General features: G+C 43.1%; 1 protein-coding gene across 3 annotated transcripts in view; it reads right to left on the bottom strand.

Annotated features, from left to right (window-relative positions):
* Nucleotides 1–8,911: 8,911 nt before the first annotated feature.
* The window catches only part of LONRF3 (LON peptidase N-terminal domain and ring finger 3), a 48,857-nt gene continuing 42,894 nt past the window's right edge, over nt 8,912–14,874 (bottom strand). For all 3 annotated transcript variants that reach the window (XM_055268508.2, XM_055268507.2, XM_055268506.2), the window contains one exon: nt 8,912–14,343. In XM_055268508.2, the coding sequence (XP_055124483.1) occupies nt 14,188–14,343 (156 nt within the window). In that variant the 3' untranslated portion in view covers nt 8,912–14,187. The remainder of the gene's footprint in view (nt 14,344–14,874) is intronic.

The following is a 14,874-nucleotide window of genomic DNA, read 5'->3' as shown; positions in this document are numbered from 1 at the left end:
ACAAAAAAAGGCTATCTTTCATACATTCAGAGATTTATGGACAGGACTGAACAGATACAACATTCATCATACAAATTTAACTTTGTGGCCAGGCATAGTGGCTCACGCCCATAATTCCAGCACTTTGGGAGGCTGAGGTGGGTGGATCGCTTGAGTTCAGGAGTTTGAGACCAGGCTAGGCAACATGGCAAGACCCTATTTCTATGAAAAATACAAAAATTAGCTAGGTGTGGTGGCACACACCTGTAGTCTCAGCTACTTGGGAGGCTGAAGCTGGAGGATTGCTTCAGCCTGCATAGAGGAGGTTGCAGTGAGCCGAGATGACACCACTGCACCCCAGCCCAGGTGACAGAGTGAGATCCTGTCTAAAGAAAAAAAAAAACAAAACAAACAAATTTAAGCTTGTGTTTCCTTTCCAGAACATACTGCATATAATGCAGGACAAATTAATTTTTATATAAATCCGGGATTTATCTTGCAAAGAGCAAAGTTATACTGTTATACTTGCAAAGTTATACTTGCAAAGAGCAAAGTTAAACTGCTCTGTGATGAAATGTGCAAATGTGTTACCACAATATTTACAGCGTTATCTTTGGCATTTCCTCATTTTTTTTAATACTAACAAAAAGATTTTTTTTTTTTGAGACGGAGTCTCGCTCTTTCGCCCAGGCCGGACTGCAGTGGCGCGATCTCGGCTCACTGCAAGCTCTGCCTCCTGGGTTCATGCCATTCTCCTGCCTCAGCCTCCCAAGTAGCTGGGATCACAGGCGCATGCCACCATGCCCAGCTAATTTTTGTATTTTTAGTAGAGACGGGGTTTCGCCATGTTGGCCAGGCTGGTTTCAAACTCCTGACCTCAAGTCATCTGCCCGCCTCAGCCTCCCAAAGTGCTGGGATTGCAGGTGTGAGCCACTGTGCCCGGCCCCCACTTCTAAACACTCCAATCACTCCTCAAAAATTGTCTGTATCACCAACTTCCACTTCTCTTCCTCTTGTCCAAACCCTAAGGGGCTTCCTGAGCCCAGCACCCAGCATCAGGCTGTGCCAAGGGGACTCCCTTGGTGGCTACCCATTAAACCGACTTGGCCAGCAAGCTGGGCTCTCATAGGCCAACCCTCTCCCCCTCACTCAAAAGCCTGCTGCACAGATCTCCTTGGAGACCCCCTTGGAGACCAGATTTTAACTGGAAATGAAACAAAACTGTGAGAAACCAGGCCCTGCTCCCCTGTCAGGAACTTGCATACCTTAAGCCCTGTTCGTTACCAGGCTGAACTGCTCATAACATTCCACACAACTGGTCAATTCTCTCTCTATGGATCACCAGATGTTTTTCATGAGTTGTTACATCTGCCTGGAGTGCTCTTCAGCCCTTCTCTACTCTCTCATCTGCTTTGACCCTTCTCTACTCTCTTATGTGGAAAGCATCTCGTTCTTCTGAGTTCAGCTCCTGCGTCACCTCCTTCCAAAGCCCTCCCTGAACACCTCCCCAGGCAAGATTAGGTGCGTTTCCTATGAGCTACCACCACCGTGCCCTGTGTAATGAATAAGTCCGTGTTTTCTTCCTTAGGCTGCAAACTTCTCAAGGGCAGGGATAGTGTTGTATTCCTCTCTATAGCCCAATGCCTAGCATATGATATGTGTCCTGTGAATGTTTATTCCATTAATAAATGAATAAATCAGAGATGTTAATGCCCTTTTAGGGCCTCGACTAAGAATTACCATGATAGCTGAGCCTTCATTTTCCTGGCAGTTTCTATAGGTGAACATCCTCATATTTGAACCTTGAGGTAGGCGTGAGCACTAGAATTCCCTCTTTCTCACTTTAAAAATTCCTTCATCTATGGATTTGTAGCCCTTTAGACCTGTTAGCCAACAAAAAACTCCTCCCTTTAAGGCATCTGGTCCCCAGCAGAAAGGACTGGATTGACTTGCTGCTTTTCTTTGTGAATCTACTTCACTATGGGGCTTTAAAAACATTCAGGAAAGATAGACCAGGCACTTAGATGGGATTGTTGAACCTGTGACCCCAGCCCTGAAATCTCTTGCTTCTTGTCTTCCTATTTAAAAAGACAATGTATGTCTATTTTGGGTGGGAAAATTATAGGAAATATTTTGATGACCTGTCCTATGAAGTAGATACAATTGTTTTGCAGATGTGGAAACTGAGACACAGTTTCTTTATCACATAGGTGGTAAGTGGTGGGGGCAAGATTCTAACGTAAACAGTCTAACTCTAGGGTCTGTGATCTCAACCACTGCACTGTAGTAATACTTGATGGATGGATTAATGAATTAATAAATGCAGTGGAAAGCATTGAGGGTTGAAGGGCTGTCTATGCTGGATCAGGATCCCCAAATCTGATTTTAGTCCTAACTGTGATAGCCATTCCAACTCCTTCCATGATCACCTGAATGACTGGGGGCACAGGGTGTGTGAGTTGGCAGGCATGAGGTTCCTCTTTTTCAGCCACAAGCAGTCTGTGTCAGTTGCATGAAACCCAAACTTCTGTGAATGGAGTGGAAGGTTTCTCCTAAGTAACAGATTGTGTGAGAGAAAGGCTCCTAGAACAGAGAAGCAATGTAAAGAGAAGTTTGGGTTGGGGAGGGTCAGAGAGAGAACAATCCCCAAAGAGGCCTTTCCAAATAGGCTGTAGCTCTTTCAAAAATTCTTTGTTCTTCCCAGTGAAAGTTCCATCTCCAAGAAGCCACACATCAGAACACTCATGGGGTGGGGAGGGCCAGCTGTGAGCTTCTTCTAGTGTGTTGAGTGTGCATTACATTTTAGGCTCTTGTCTCATTTGGCCACTAACTCATGGAGTGATCTTGAACACTGCTGTGCAACCATAGTTCTCTTACCTGCAAAATGGGAAAAATAATAGTGGCTGAAAGCAGGAGATTTAGCTGCGCTGAATGATTTCTTAAGGCCTCTTTCAGCACTGGTGAGAGGTGACAACGTGCTAGTAGCCCTCACTCGCTCTCCGGCGCCTCCTCTGCCTCGGTGGTGTTTGAGGAGCCCTTCAGCCCTCCGCTGCCCTGTGGGGGCCCCTCTCTGGGGCTGGCCAACCCCGGAGCCAGCTCCCTCCGCTGCGGGGAGGTGTGGAGGGAGAGGCTCGGGAGGGAGCAGGCTGTGCACAGAGGGTTCTGGGTGGGTGCAGGTGCAGCCAGCTGGCGCCTGCTGGGCTTGATTGGGGACCAGCTCCCTCTGGGCTGCCGGAGTGCCCAGGCTAGGTGCCACAAATTCCCGTGGGGAGGGCCACTGAAAGGTGAAGCTGGCTGGGCTTCTGGGTAAGGTGGGGACTTGAAGAACTTTTCTGTCTAGCTAAAGGATTGTAAACGCACCAATCAGCACTCTGTGTCTAGCTAGAGGTTTGTAAACGCACCAATCAGCACTCTGTGTCTAGCTAAAGGTTTATAAACGCACCAATCAGCACTTTGTGTCTAGCTCAAAGTTTGTAAATGCACCCATCAGTGCTCTGTGTCTAGCTAATCTGGTGGGGACTTGGAGAACTTTTGTGTCTAGCTAAAGGATTGTAAACGCACCAATCAGCACTCTGTGTCTAGCTAATCTGGTGGGGACTTGGAGAACTTTTGTGTCTAGCAAAGGATTGTAAACACACCAATTGGCATTCTCTGTCTAGCTAAAGGTTTGTAAATGCACCAATCAGCACTTTGTGTCTAGCTCAAGGTTTGTAAATGCACCAATCAGCACTCTGTGTCTAGCTCAATGTTTGTAAATGCACCAATCAGTGCTCTGTGTCTAGCTCAATGTTTGTAAATACACCAATTAGTGCTCTGTGTCTAGCTAATCTAGTGGAGACTTGGAGAACTTTTGTGTCTAGCTAAAGGATTGTAAATGCACCAATCAGCACTCTGTGTCTACCTCAAGGTTCGTAAACACACCAATCAGCACCCTGTCAAAACAGACCAATCAGCTCTCTGTAAAACAGACCAATCAGTAGGATGTGGCTGGGGTCTGATAAGGGAATAAAAGCAGGCTGCCCGAGCCAGTAGGGGCAACCCGCTGGGGTCCCCTTCCATGCTGTGGAAGCTTTGTTCTTTTGCTGTTTGCTCTTCGCAATAAATCTTGCTGCTGCTCACTCTTTGGGTCCGTGCCGCATTTATGAGCTGTAACACTCACCGCGAAGGTCTGCAGCTTCTCTCCTGACGTCAGCGAGACCACGAACCCACCAGAAGGAAGAAACTCTGGACACATCTGAACATTTGAAGGAACAAACTCCGGACACGCCATCTTTAAGAACTCTAATACTCACCACGAGGGTCCATGGCTTCATTCTTGAAGTCAGTGAGACCAAGAACCCACCAATTCCAGACACACTGGGATGTATGACTCTAGAACATACATCTGTATGTACGTAGCTTTCAACATTTATCTTTTATTTTGCCTTTTGAATCTCCAAATCTATACTCCTATTTTTTCTTTGATGCAAAAATAAATCAAATCGGCCACAGAGGTGAGTAGGGATAAGAACAAGTTGGGCAAGCTGTGTTGATAATCAAGGGGCCCCAGAGATTGTAGTCATTAGGGAGAGAGGCCTTCATGGAGGAGGACCCCAAAGGCAGAAGAGGAGGCAGGTTTGGAGGGACTAGAGTTAGAATATGATAGGGCACAGGAATCAAGGCCTGAGAAGTGAGGAGAATGGCGAGCTTTATGAGAGGCACCCTAACTCGCAGAGTGAGTAAGAACAACAGCTGTGGGGCAGACAGCCTGGATCCCAAGCCCAGCCTCCCTGCTTCCTAACCACATGACCTTGAACGAGTCACTTTATTTTTCTGAGCTGCCATGTAAAAGCTGGGTAATAATAGCACCAACTTCGGAACTAAATAAGGTAATGCTTAGCACAGCGCACAGCATATAGTTCACATTCAATAAGTGGTTGCTGTTGTTGTGGTGTCATCATTACTGGAAGTTCTCCATCAGACGTTTTTTATTAAATTTAATTTTAAGTTCTAGGATATACATGTGCAGTATGTGCAGGTTTGTTACATAGGTAAACATGTGCTATGGTGGTTTGCTGCACCTGTCAACCCATCACCTAGGTATTAAGCCCCACATGCATTAGCTATTTATCCTGATGCTCTCCCTCCCACCACCCCTCTGACAGGCCCCAGTGTGCGTTGTTCTCCTCCCTGTGTCTCATTGTTCTCATTGTTCAGCTCCCACTTAAGAGTGAGAACATGCAGTGTTTGTTTTTCTGTTCCTGTGTTAGTTTGTCAAGGATAATGGCTTCCAGCTCCATGCATGTCCCTGCAAAGGACATGATCTTGTTCCTTTTTATGGCTGTATAGTATTCCGTGATGTGTATGTACCACATTTTGTTACATTGTCATTGATGTCCATTTAGGTTGATTCCATGTCTTTGCTACCGTGAATAGTGCTGCAGTGAACATACACGTGCATGTATCTTTGTAATAAAATGATTTATATTGCTTTGGGTTTATACCCAGTAATGGGATTGCTGGGCCAAATGGTATTTCTGGTTCTAGATCTTTGAGATATCACCACACTGTTTTCTGCAATGGTTGAACTAACTTACATTCCCACCAACAGTGTAAAAGTATTCCTATTTCTCCACAGCCTCACTAGCATTTGTTGTTTCTTGACTTTTTAATAATTGCCATTCTGACTGGTGTGAGATGGTATCTCATTGTAGTTTTGATTTGCATTTATAAACTGAGTTGTTCTCTTGGGTCTGTGGCACTACACAATGGGCAGCCCATAATAGTGGGTAAGAATGTGGGCTTTGGAATCCATGCAGGCTCTGGCCCAGATCTTAATCAGCATGACCATTGGTAAGTAACAAAACCACCCCGTGCCATAGTTTACTTGCCTATAACAAGTATATAACAAGATGTCTACTTCACATATTATAGTGAGCTCTACTTCAGATTATTGTGAAGAGCTCCACTTCACAGATTATTATTTCTTTTTCTTTTTGAGACGTAGTCTCGCTCTGGCACCCAGGCTGGAGTGCAGTGGCACGATCTCAGCTCACTGCAACCTCTGCTTCCTGGATTCCAGCGATTCTCCTGGCTCAGCCTCCTGAGTAGCTGGGATTACAGGTGCGTGCTACTATGCCCGGCAATTTTTTTTTTTTTTTTTTAGTAGAGAAGGGGTTTCACCACGTTGACCAAGCTGGCCTCAAAGTCCTAACCTCAGGTGATCCACTGGCCTCGGCCTCCCAAAGTGCTGGGATTATAGGCGTGAGCCACCGCGCCTGGCCACAGATTATTTATTTCTAAAAAGAGTGTTTAAAATTCTAGAAAAAAACATGGCACATAATGAACACTCAATGGACACTGGCTTGGCCTTTTGATCAGTGACCAGCTCAATGAGGAGCTGCTGATACACTGTCTGTTCTTTCTGGGATCAGCCTACAGGTGCAAGAACATGGCTCATATTTCCCGAAGACATGACTGCAGTCTTAGTTTGGGCATAAGTGACTTCCCCAATCAGGATGGAAGGTCAAGTCCACAGTTAATATGGGAAGAGGATACATGATGTTCCGGCCAGGAGATGAAAAGGTAACCACTTTGGCTCTCATAATTAGCCATTTCCATAACCCTTCTCTGCCTTCATTCCTCTCTTTTCCTTCTTTTCCTCCCCCCGTCCTTTTCTCCCTCCAATGGGAACTCATCACTGTAGACTGCCTAAGCAGAAGGGCTTAACTCCATTTGTGGACATAATGCTCGCCCTTCCCTAATAACCACTATCTTCTTATGAAAGTGTTCATTTCAGCTCGCAGAAGAAACACACGGTCCTGAGACTGTAAGTTGCCTTCTACCAGTGGCAACAGACATCCTGATAGGTCAAAGGTGCAATGATCTCCCCTGTTCCCATGACTGTATCAAATATCCCCATAATGCACTTCTAAAATCCAAGAGAAGGAAGATTTCTGGAGCAAAACTGGATTTAGGGCAAGTGGGCTATTTCGGCCTTTTGCAGCATTTGTAGTGTTCAGAAATTGTTGATATTGACTTACTAGAAGGTAGGAAGTATTCTGCAAAGGGGTGCAATTTGGGAGGCCGTACTTCAATAAATGGAGTAGATTTTTCCAGGTCTTTGTAATGCAACGATGACATTTGATAATATATGTGTGTAAGTGGACAGGAAACGTGTATGACCAGTCAATGTGAGTATAGGTTGAAATGGGAAAATCAGTAACCAAAAACTGGAAAGGGTGGGAGAAGGGGCCTCAGAGATACAGAAGCAGGGCTCCTTGGAACTTACACTTCTCTACCTTGACCAGAACATACCTCTGCATTGAGCTGACCACAGACAAGTCTGGCTAGGAAATCTACATTACCTGAAGAAGTCAATATGGGGAGTACTCTTCCCATCCCACCTCAGGCCCTCCTGGGAATGAAGAAATCATAAAACATAAGAGAACAAGGAAAAGTTTAGGCTTCTGGGAGTCTAGGGCATTTTTCCTTCCTCTCTCTTGTTCATATCTCGTTTTTCAACTGGCATTATCTTCTAGGGAGGCATCTTTGGCCCTGGAGAACTCGAAAGGGCCAGAGTGGGCCAGGTGTGGTGGCTCACACCTGTAATCCCAGCACTGTGGGAGGCCGAGGTGGGTGGATCACGAGGTCAGGAGATCGAGACCATCCTGGCTAACATGGTGAAACCCCGTCTCTACTAAAAATACAAAAAAATTAGCCGGGCGTGGTGGTGGGCGCCTGTAGTCCCAGCTACTTGGGAGGCCAAGGCAGGAGAATGGTGTAAACCTGGAAGGTGGAGCTTGCAGTGAGCCGATCGCGCCACTGTACTCCAGCCTGGGCGACAGAGTGAGACTCTGTCTCAAAAAAAAAAAAAAAAAAAAAAAAAAAAAAAAAAAGAGCCAGAGTGGATCCCAGAAGAGAGGATGCAGAAAGTGTTGGCTTTGGTTCTAACAAAGGCCTGGGGTACAACTGCAAACAGAACCTTCTTTTAAGATGGCTCAGTTCGGTTCTCCAGAGAAAAATTATGCAGGGATTCTGAGCAAGACTGTCTTGGAAGGACTGGCTTGTGCCTTTAAGTGTACTCTATCTCTTAAGAACCTGAGAGTGGCAGACTGGGCACAGAAGGATGAAGTCTAACAGAGCCAAATCTTTCCTCTGGGGCCTAGATGGGCAGGAGTTCTGATTTTTTTCAATATCCCCCAAGGTCCTGTTACACAGAATAAGATCAAGCTCAAGTGGAATTTTCTATCATTTCGTTTTAATTGTCCCATTCTTGTGTCCTTCTTCCCTCAACGGTAAGAACTCATTTAAAAGTTATCAATGGCATAAGACTAAAATCAGTACTGTAGCGAAGATGGGATGTTGCTGAAGCTCTTCTGCTGGGGTCACCTTGGTCAGTATCACTCATTGTCACAAATGTTACCAATTTTCCTGTTAAAAAGTTAATGTTTTGGGCCTTAGCTTTTAGCCTATTGTTAATAAACTGCTTGTTTAAAATAAAAACGTGTTATTTGTTTTCTTGAACATTTTATGATGCCAAAGAAAATAGTAGGCAGTGTGTTCTGCTTTAAGCAAACCCAATATGTGAATGCTTGGATTTACATATAAAGTAGGGGCAGATATTGACAAAATGCTTCAACATAATTCTTTATGTAACAAGCTTTTCTGGTGCATTTTGAAACACTTTATGGCCTGTTTTTCAGAACACATCAGTCACATTTATCAGTTCACACCTGCCTCGCTGTCACATACATAGGAGTTTGCTGTCTGAATGCAAGTATATTTCCTTAAAGGATCTTCTGGTACCTAAAGGTATTACAACCAATAGGAAAAAGAACAAAATAGATGTTCCTGAAGCATTCCTTTCTATTCAGCTTCCACCGAAGTGATACTGAAGTTAGTTGGATAATTCTTTTCCTAAGGTAGGAATACAGTTTTGTTGGACACAAAGTGAGGCAATAGGAAACATTTTTTAATGAACAAACAACTTTCACACAAACTGTCTGTATCACATTGTTATTACAACACAGATGAGCTGAAACGTTTTTGTACAGATTTGGAGGATGGGAATCCTAAAAAGAAATCAAGCATATAGAGGTAGTTGAATAGCAATGTGGGGGGAAAAAAGCATTATCTTATATTTCCCTTCAGTTCGTTACAGTGCAAGAGTAAAATGGCTGCTTACCAAACAAATGAAAACACACACACATTTGCCACTGTTTACGTGGCTTGCTTGATATTTTAATCCTGACATTACTTACAACTGCATAAGATGATGGAATTAATTTATCTAAAATAAGCCTATGGTGCCACATTGACCTATTTGCTTTCCTTTTATTCCATTATTAGTGTTGCTTTAACAATAGATAAATGTTAATCAACTTTTAAAATTATGCATTAGCTACAGTGTTGCTTTGTAAACTTCTGTTAAATCACATTTGCTGCAAAAACATTTTAAATAACAGCTACAGTCATGAAGCAAAAGCTTTAAAGTGACACCAGGAACACAGATTACAGGCACTTCTCTCTGGAGGTTAACTTAGCATGTTTGGAAATACACATTTGTAAGTGAAAATTTCTTCATTTCACCTCTGGATGTGTGTAACCCAGATTATTAAATAGTTGTACAGTGTAATAAGGTGGGAGCTATCATTCTAAGATGAATTGAATGTGTACATTTTATGTGGCTCCTTTTCCTTCCTTCTCTTTGAACTCAGAAGGGGCACAAATTGAAGCCCATGCTGCCAGCTGCTTTTTAGAACTGTCTTCTACCATAAATCAAAAATTCACTTCTCAGCCCCAAGAATGGGCTGAAAATCTTCTCTTTTCCATTGTTTGGGCTGCCCTCTATTTGCATCTTTGTCACACACCACTGCTATGGTTCTGCCTTGGTGAGCAGAAATGGATGTGAAGTCAACATGTTGGGAACTCAAGAAATGAGTTCCTGAATAAAATTCCCATCTTGGAAATGGAGTTGGTGTGGGGAACACAGGCAGATTGCAGTCTGTCAACAGTACGCAGTCTGTTGACTGTAAGAGACCTCTGGGTGCTGTGAACCAGCCTCAGGAGCTCCACCGCTCCAATGGCGAGTCACAGGGGATTATCTGAGCCCAGGCCAGCTCCACAGGTAGAGCTGGAAGCGCCACATGCGCAATGACTCAGCTTGCCCCTTGCTGCCGAGGCAGCACTGGGCTAGAAGCAGCTGGCCTTCAGAAAAGGCAAACTTTAAAAATTGTCATTCTCTGCCCTGCTAAGTCAGGGGCAGGCACTCTTTTCTCCAAGTTGTCTACAGAAAATTGGTTTTTCATTTTCTACATTTGCTGGTTATTTGCTAGCAGCAGTAGTACAGTACAAAGCAGAAAGATATGATGTCTGCTTGCTACCTAGTATATATATATATATATATATATACACACACACACACACACACACAAAGACAGACATACATACATACATACATACATACATACATACATACAAAATATAACCTACTAGGCAAAGACTGGGTCAGTCACGATAGACAGAAAAACTAACTAAATAAGTGGCACTATCTACCATGGGGGAAGTCTTATTTTTCTAGCCTAGATTTAGCTTTATGTCTTTCTTCTGTATACCGTTCATTCACAAGCTGTGCAGCAAAACCAATTTCCTAGTGTAAAAATTGTCAAGACCAATTGATTACCTCGTTAAGGTACATCCCAAAGAAAGCCTTGCATCCTGCCTCGCAACTAGACAAAGTATTTAACATAGTGGAGGCTCAGTTTTCTCATTCATAATATGGGGATAATAACTGCTCTCGCAGGGTTGGTATGAGAAATAAATGATTTAATGAGCTCAGATATGTGAGATCACTTGGCTCAGTACCTGGTACATGGGGATCTCAGTACATTTTTGTTGAATCTGTTACCTTTGGGCAACATAAAGAAATACTATCAACTAAGCACAGAAGTCACAGATTGTAAACTCTCATCATCTGGGATGGGTAAGGTTCTCAATACATTTTGGAGAACAGGGAGTGATAAGTTGGTTATTCTAATGGAGCTAGAACTTAAGGCTTCCATTCTATCAGAAATCCTAGGCTGGGTGCGGTGGCTCATACCCACGCCCATAATCCCAGCACTTTGGGAGGCCCAGGCAGGTGGATCACCTGAGGTCAGGAGTTCGAGACTACCCCGACCAACATGGTGAAACCCCATCTCTACTAAAACTACAAAAATTAGCCAGGCGTGGTAGTGCGTGCCTGTAATCCCAGCCACTTGGGGGCTGAGGCAGGGGAATCACTTGAACCTGGGAGGCGGAGGTTGCAGTGAGCTGAGATCGTGCCACTGCACTCCAGCCTGGGTGACAGAGTGAGACTCAGACTCGCACACCACACACACAAAAAAAAAAAGGGAAGGAAGGAAGGAAAAGAAAGAAAGACACAAAGAAAGAAAGAAAAAGAAAGAAAGAAAGAAAGAAGAAAGAAAGAAAGAAAGAAAGAAAGAAAGAAAGAAAGAAAGAAGAAAGAAAGAGAAAGAAAGAGGAAGGAAGGAAAGGAAGGAAGGAAGGAAGGAAGGAAGGAAGGAAGGAAGGAAGGAAGGAATCCTAGACCTACATAGGGCACTACCTTCTAGCCCTTATTGAAGCAGGAAAAAAATTTCTGGTATAGGATTGATCCCTATCTCTGATCCTCATTTGTTCTCCAGTCATTTCACTTTCACAAAGATTTAATTCCCAAAAGAATTATCAGTAAATCATCAAATTATGGGTCCAAAAATCAGTGGTATGTATTCCCCCAACTAAGTTTAAAGGAGTTTCAAGTGGATATTGTGTGTAAAGGCAGTGTTTTATACAAATGTAGGCCCTTGATGATATTCTATAACTATGACTAATCTAATAGTAGCTATTATTTCTTGAATGCATTCTAGGTGTGAGACACTGTGCTAATTGATTTACACGTTATCTCATTTAATTTTCTTAACAACCCTATATGCAGAACTTATCACTATCATTTCATAGATTAGAAAACTGGGGCTTGGCAAAAGTTAAATCAATTGCCAAAAGTAATATATCTAATAAGTAGAGAAGCTTAGGGCCCTTTTCTTGGTTGCATTTACACTAGATAACAAGAAACTATTAGGATTGTGTTATGACCACATGGTCTGGGAACCAGGTGGGAGGGGGAGTCTTTTTCTGCTCCCTGAGCTTTGTGGAGTTTGCTTGTGCAGAAATAATGCCTATACTTCCGCCTATTTCTGTTCTTCACCTGCCCAGACTAGCTCCAAACATCAAATCTGATAAACACAACGCTCTGGCAACATAATGTCCATCAAGTGAGTGCAGAAAAGACCATCTGGTTTCTGCTTACATGCATCTTTTTTATGTTGTCTGGATCATTTCATTCTCCCTTTCCTGTTTCTAGCTACAGGTGGTGATGGGAAAAGTAAGAATTACCCTCTCACCTTAACAGAGCGATGGGCTATGAGTGAATGATGCAAAAATCATTCACTGTCCAAAATGACATGGTATAATTTGCATGAAGGTACTAATGGCACAATTCACTTCCTCCCTGCTATAATTGTTTCACTCTGCCATTATACCACTCCCGTACTCCTGGTACTTTACAGGCTGTCCTGCCACTGAAGGACTCAAACTAGCACTAAGCAAGCTAAATCAGGGCTTACTCTTACTCCTCACCCTGTATTCTCCCCATACATTGAAATATTTCACTCATGTAACTAGAAGCAAAGGCAGTACTTAGGTAAAATAATAGATTATCTGGTTCCTTTTTTTTTTTTTTTTTTTGAGACGCAGGTTTGCTCGTCGCCCAGGCTGGAGTGCAATGGTGCAATCTCGGCTCACTGCAACCTCCATCTCTCAGGTTCATGTGATTCTCCTGCCTCAGCCTCCCAAGTAGCTGGGATTACAGGCATACACCACCACGCCTGGCTAATTTTGTATCCACTTTTAGTAGAGACAGGGTTTCATCATGTTAGTTAGGCTGGTCTTGGAACTCCTGACCTCAAGTGATCCGCCTGCCTCGGCCTCCCAAAGTGCTGGGATTACAGGCGTGAGCCACCGTGCCCGGCCGTCTGGTTCCTTTAAAAAGATTTTTATAGGGTTCTACTCTATTTGGCTTATTTACATTTTTAATAAGAAAAAGTCCTTATCAAGTGTTTCTGCCCAGGTCTTGATCCTCAGAACCCTGGGGAGAGGTGGGTTATGGAGGCTAGCTGGGCATAACTGTGATGTGCTAAACTGAACACCATTTCCTCTGAAGAGTTAATTACAATCCTGCCTAAAATCTGATTCCTAACTGCACTGGGGAAAAATTAGATACATGTACAATTAGATTGCTGAAATAAATGCCTATAATAAAAATAATTCTTTCAGCTTTGTTCTGTATTACACACAGAAAATGAATTATTTATTTTACTTTACCTTGGCATATACCATAATCTAGGCCAAATCCCTTAAGTATTTTATATTGTTTAGTTCAAACTGAAAAAAAAAGTGGACTCTGAAGACATGATCTTAGCATCATTCTGAACTTCTTTTAAGCATCCATTTGGACAGAAATGATCTAAGAAGTAGTGTCATTGTAGTAAAAAAAAGATTAAAGCAAAAACTGCACACTTCTAGTATTGTTATTTCCCCCTAGGTACATGGTAAACCACATCAATAAATAAAGCAACGGACTTTTCAGCAATGTACGCTTAAATAGTTACAAAACATACATGTAGAAAAAAGGATACAGTAGTGCAAAAAATAAATTATTAAAACAGAAAGAAGTATGAACATTATTTTACACAATGCTCTATAAAACCTGAACCATTTGGAATGAGACCTCAAGTCAGTGAAATTATACAGCAACATTATTAGTATCTTTGTTTTCACATTTCAACCACACAGTCATTGATCTATGAAAGAAAGAATATTAAAGCAAAACCACTTTAAACTTTTGGAAATTTTAATGTTAAAATCAAATTATGTTTTTCTGGGTTCTTAAACACTCTGCTGTTTATGTAGTTATGCAGCATGTCAAGAAGCATCTTAAGACAGAAAGTTTCAAATAGGTCACATTCTTTTGGTCTTTCTACTCAATTTCTCTCTGTGATCAACAGCAGGCTGATGCCTCTGCTTGACACCCCCTTCTGTTAAGATATTATTGCAATTAGATATATTTACAAGAAGACTCCCCCCGACAGCAGTGGGGAAGGTGAGAGCTCCTCTTCGGCAATCCACTCACTAGTTTTGGTTTCGGGATATGAAGGCCAGGACTCGTCGAATACCATTCAGTCTGTCCTTTAAGGACCTCATTGCTAGGAAGGGGAGCTGAGCTCGGCTTTCCAAGGGAAGAACCGCTAACATCCACCAGCACCAGGCTGGGCCATTTGGGTTCATCTGCAACAGAGAAACACAATGGAGTCATCCTATTCCCATCCAAGAACATCAGTCTGCAGAGTTCCAAATGCTCAAGGTAAAGACCCCAGGTAGAACAACTCCATGTGGCAGATTGCTAATTGTCCCTATATCTGTTTTCCCCCTTATTTTAGCAGGGCATATAGCCACCCAGAAAAAAGACTGCATTTCTCAGCTTCCCTTGCAGCTAGGTGAGGCCATGAGACAAAGTTCTGGCTAATGAGATGTAAAGGGAAGTGATATGTGTAACCTCTTGGTCATGCTCTGGGAAAGCAGCATATGCCCTCTGCCTTCCTCTTTCTCTCCCTTTCCCCTAGCTAGATGGTTCTTGTTAAAGCAAACCAACCAGTATCCTAACAGATACACCATGCCTCCTAGCCAATGTGATTTTACAAGCTGGTATCTACTATGTAGTCTCTTCCACTTCTAATATTCTGTTGAGGTCCTTTGGACTGATGCATTTAACATTCAGGCCTTCAATTCCCACGACCTCTTGACCTTTGCACGTCTTTT

Source organism: Symphalangus syndactylus, chromosome X (assembly GCF_028878055.3).
Source record: "Symphalangus syndactylus isolate Jambi chromosome X, NHGRI_mSymSyn1-v2.1_pri, whole genome shotgun sequence".
NCBI classification, from domain to species: Eukaryota; Metazoa; Chordata; class Mammalia; order Primates; family Hylobatidae; genus Symphalangus; species Symphalangus syndactylus.
This window is presented reverse-complemented; position numbering and strand designations above follow the sequence as displayed.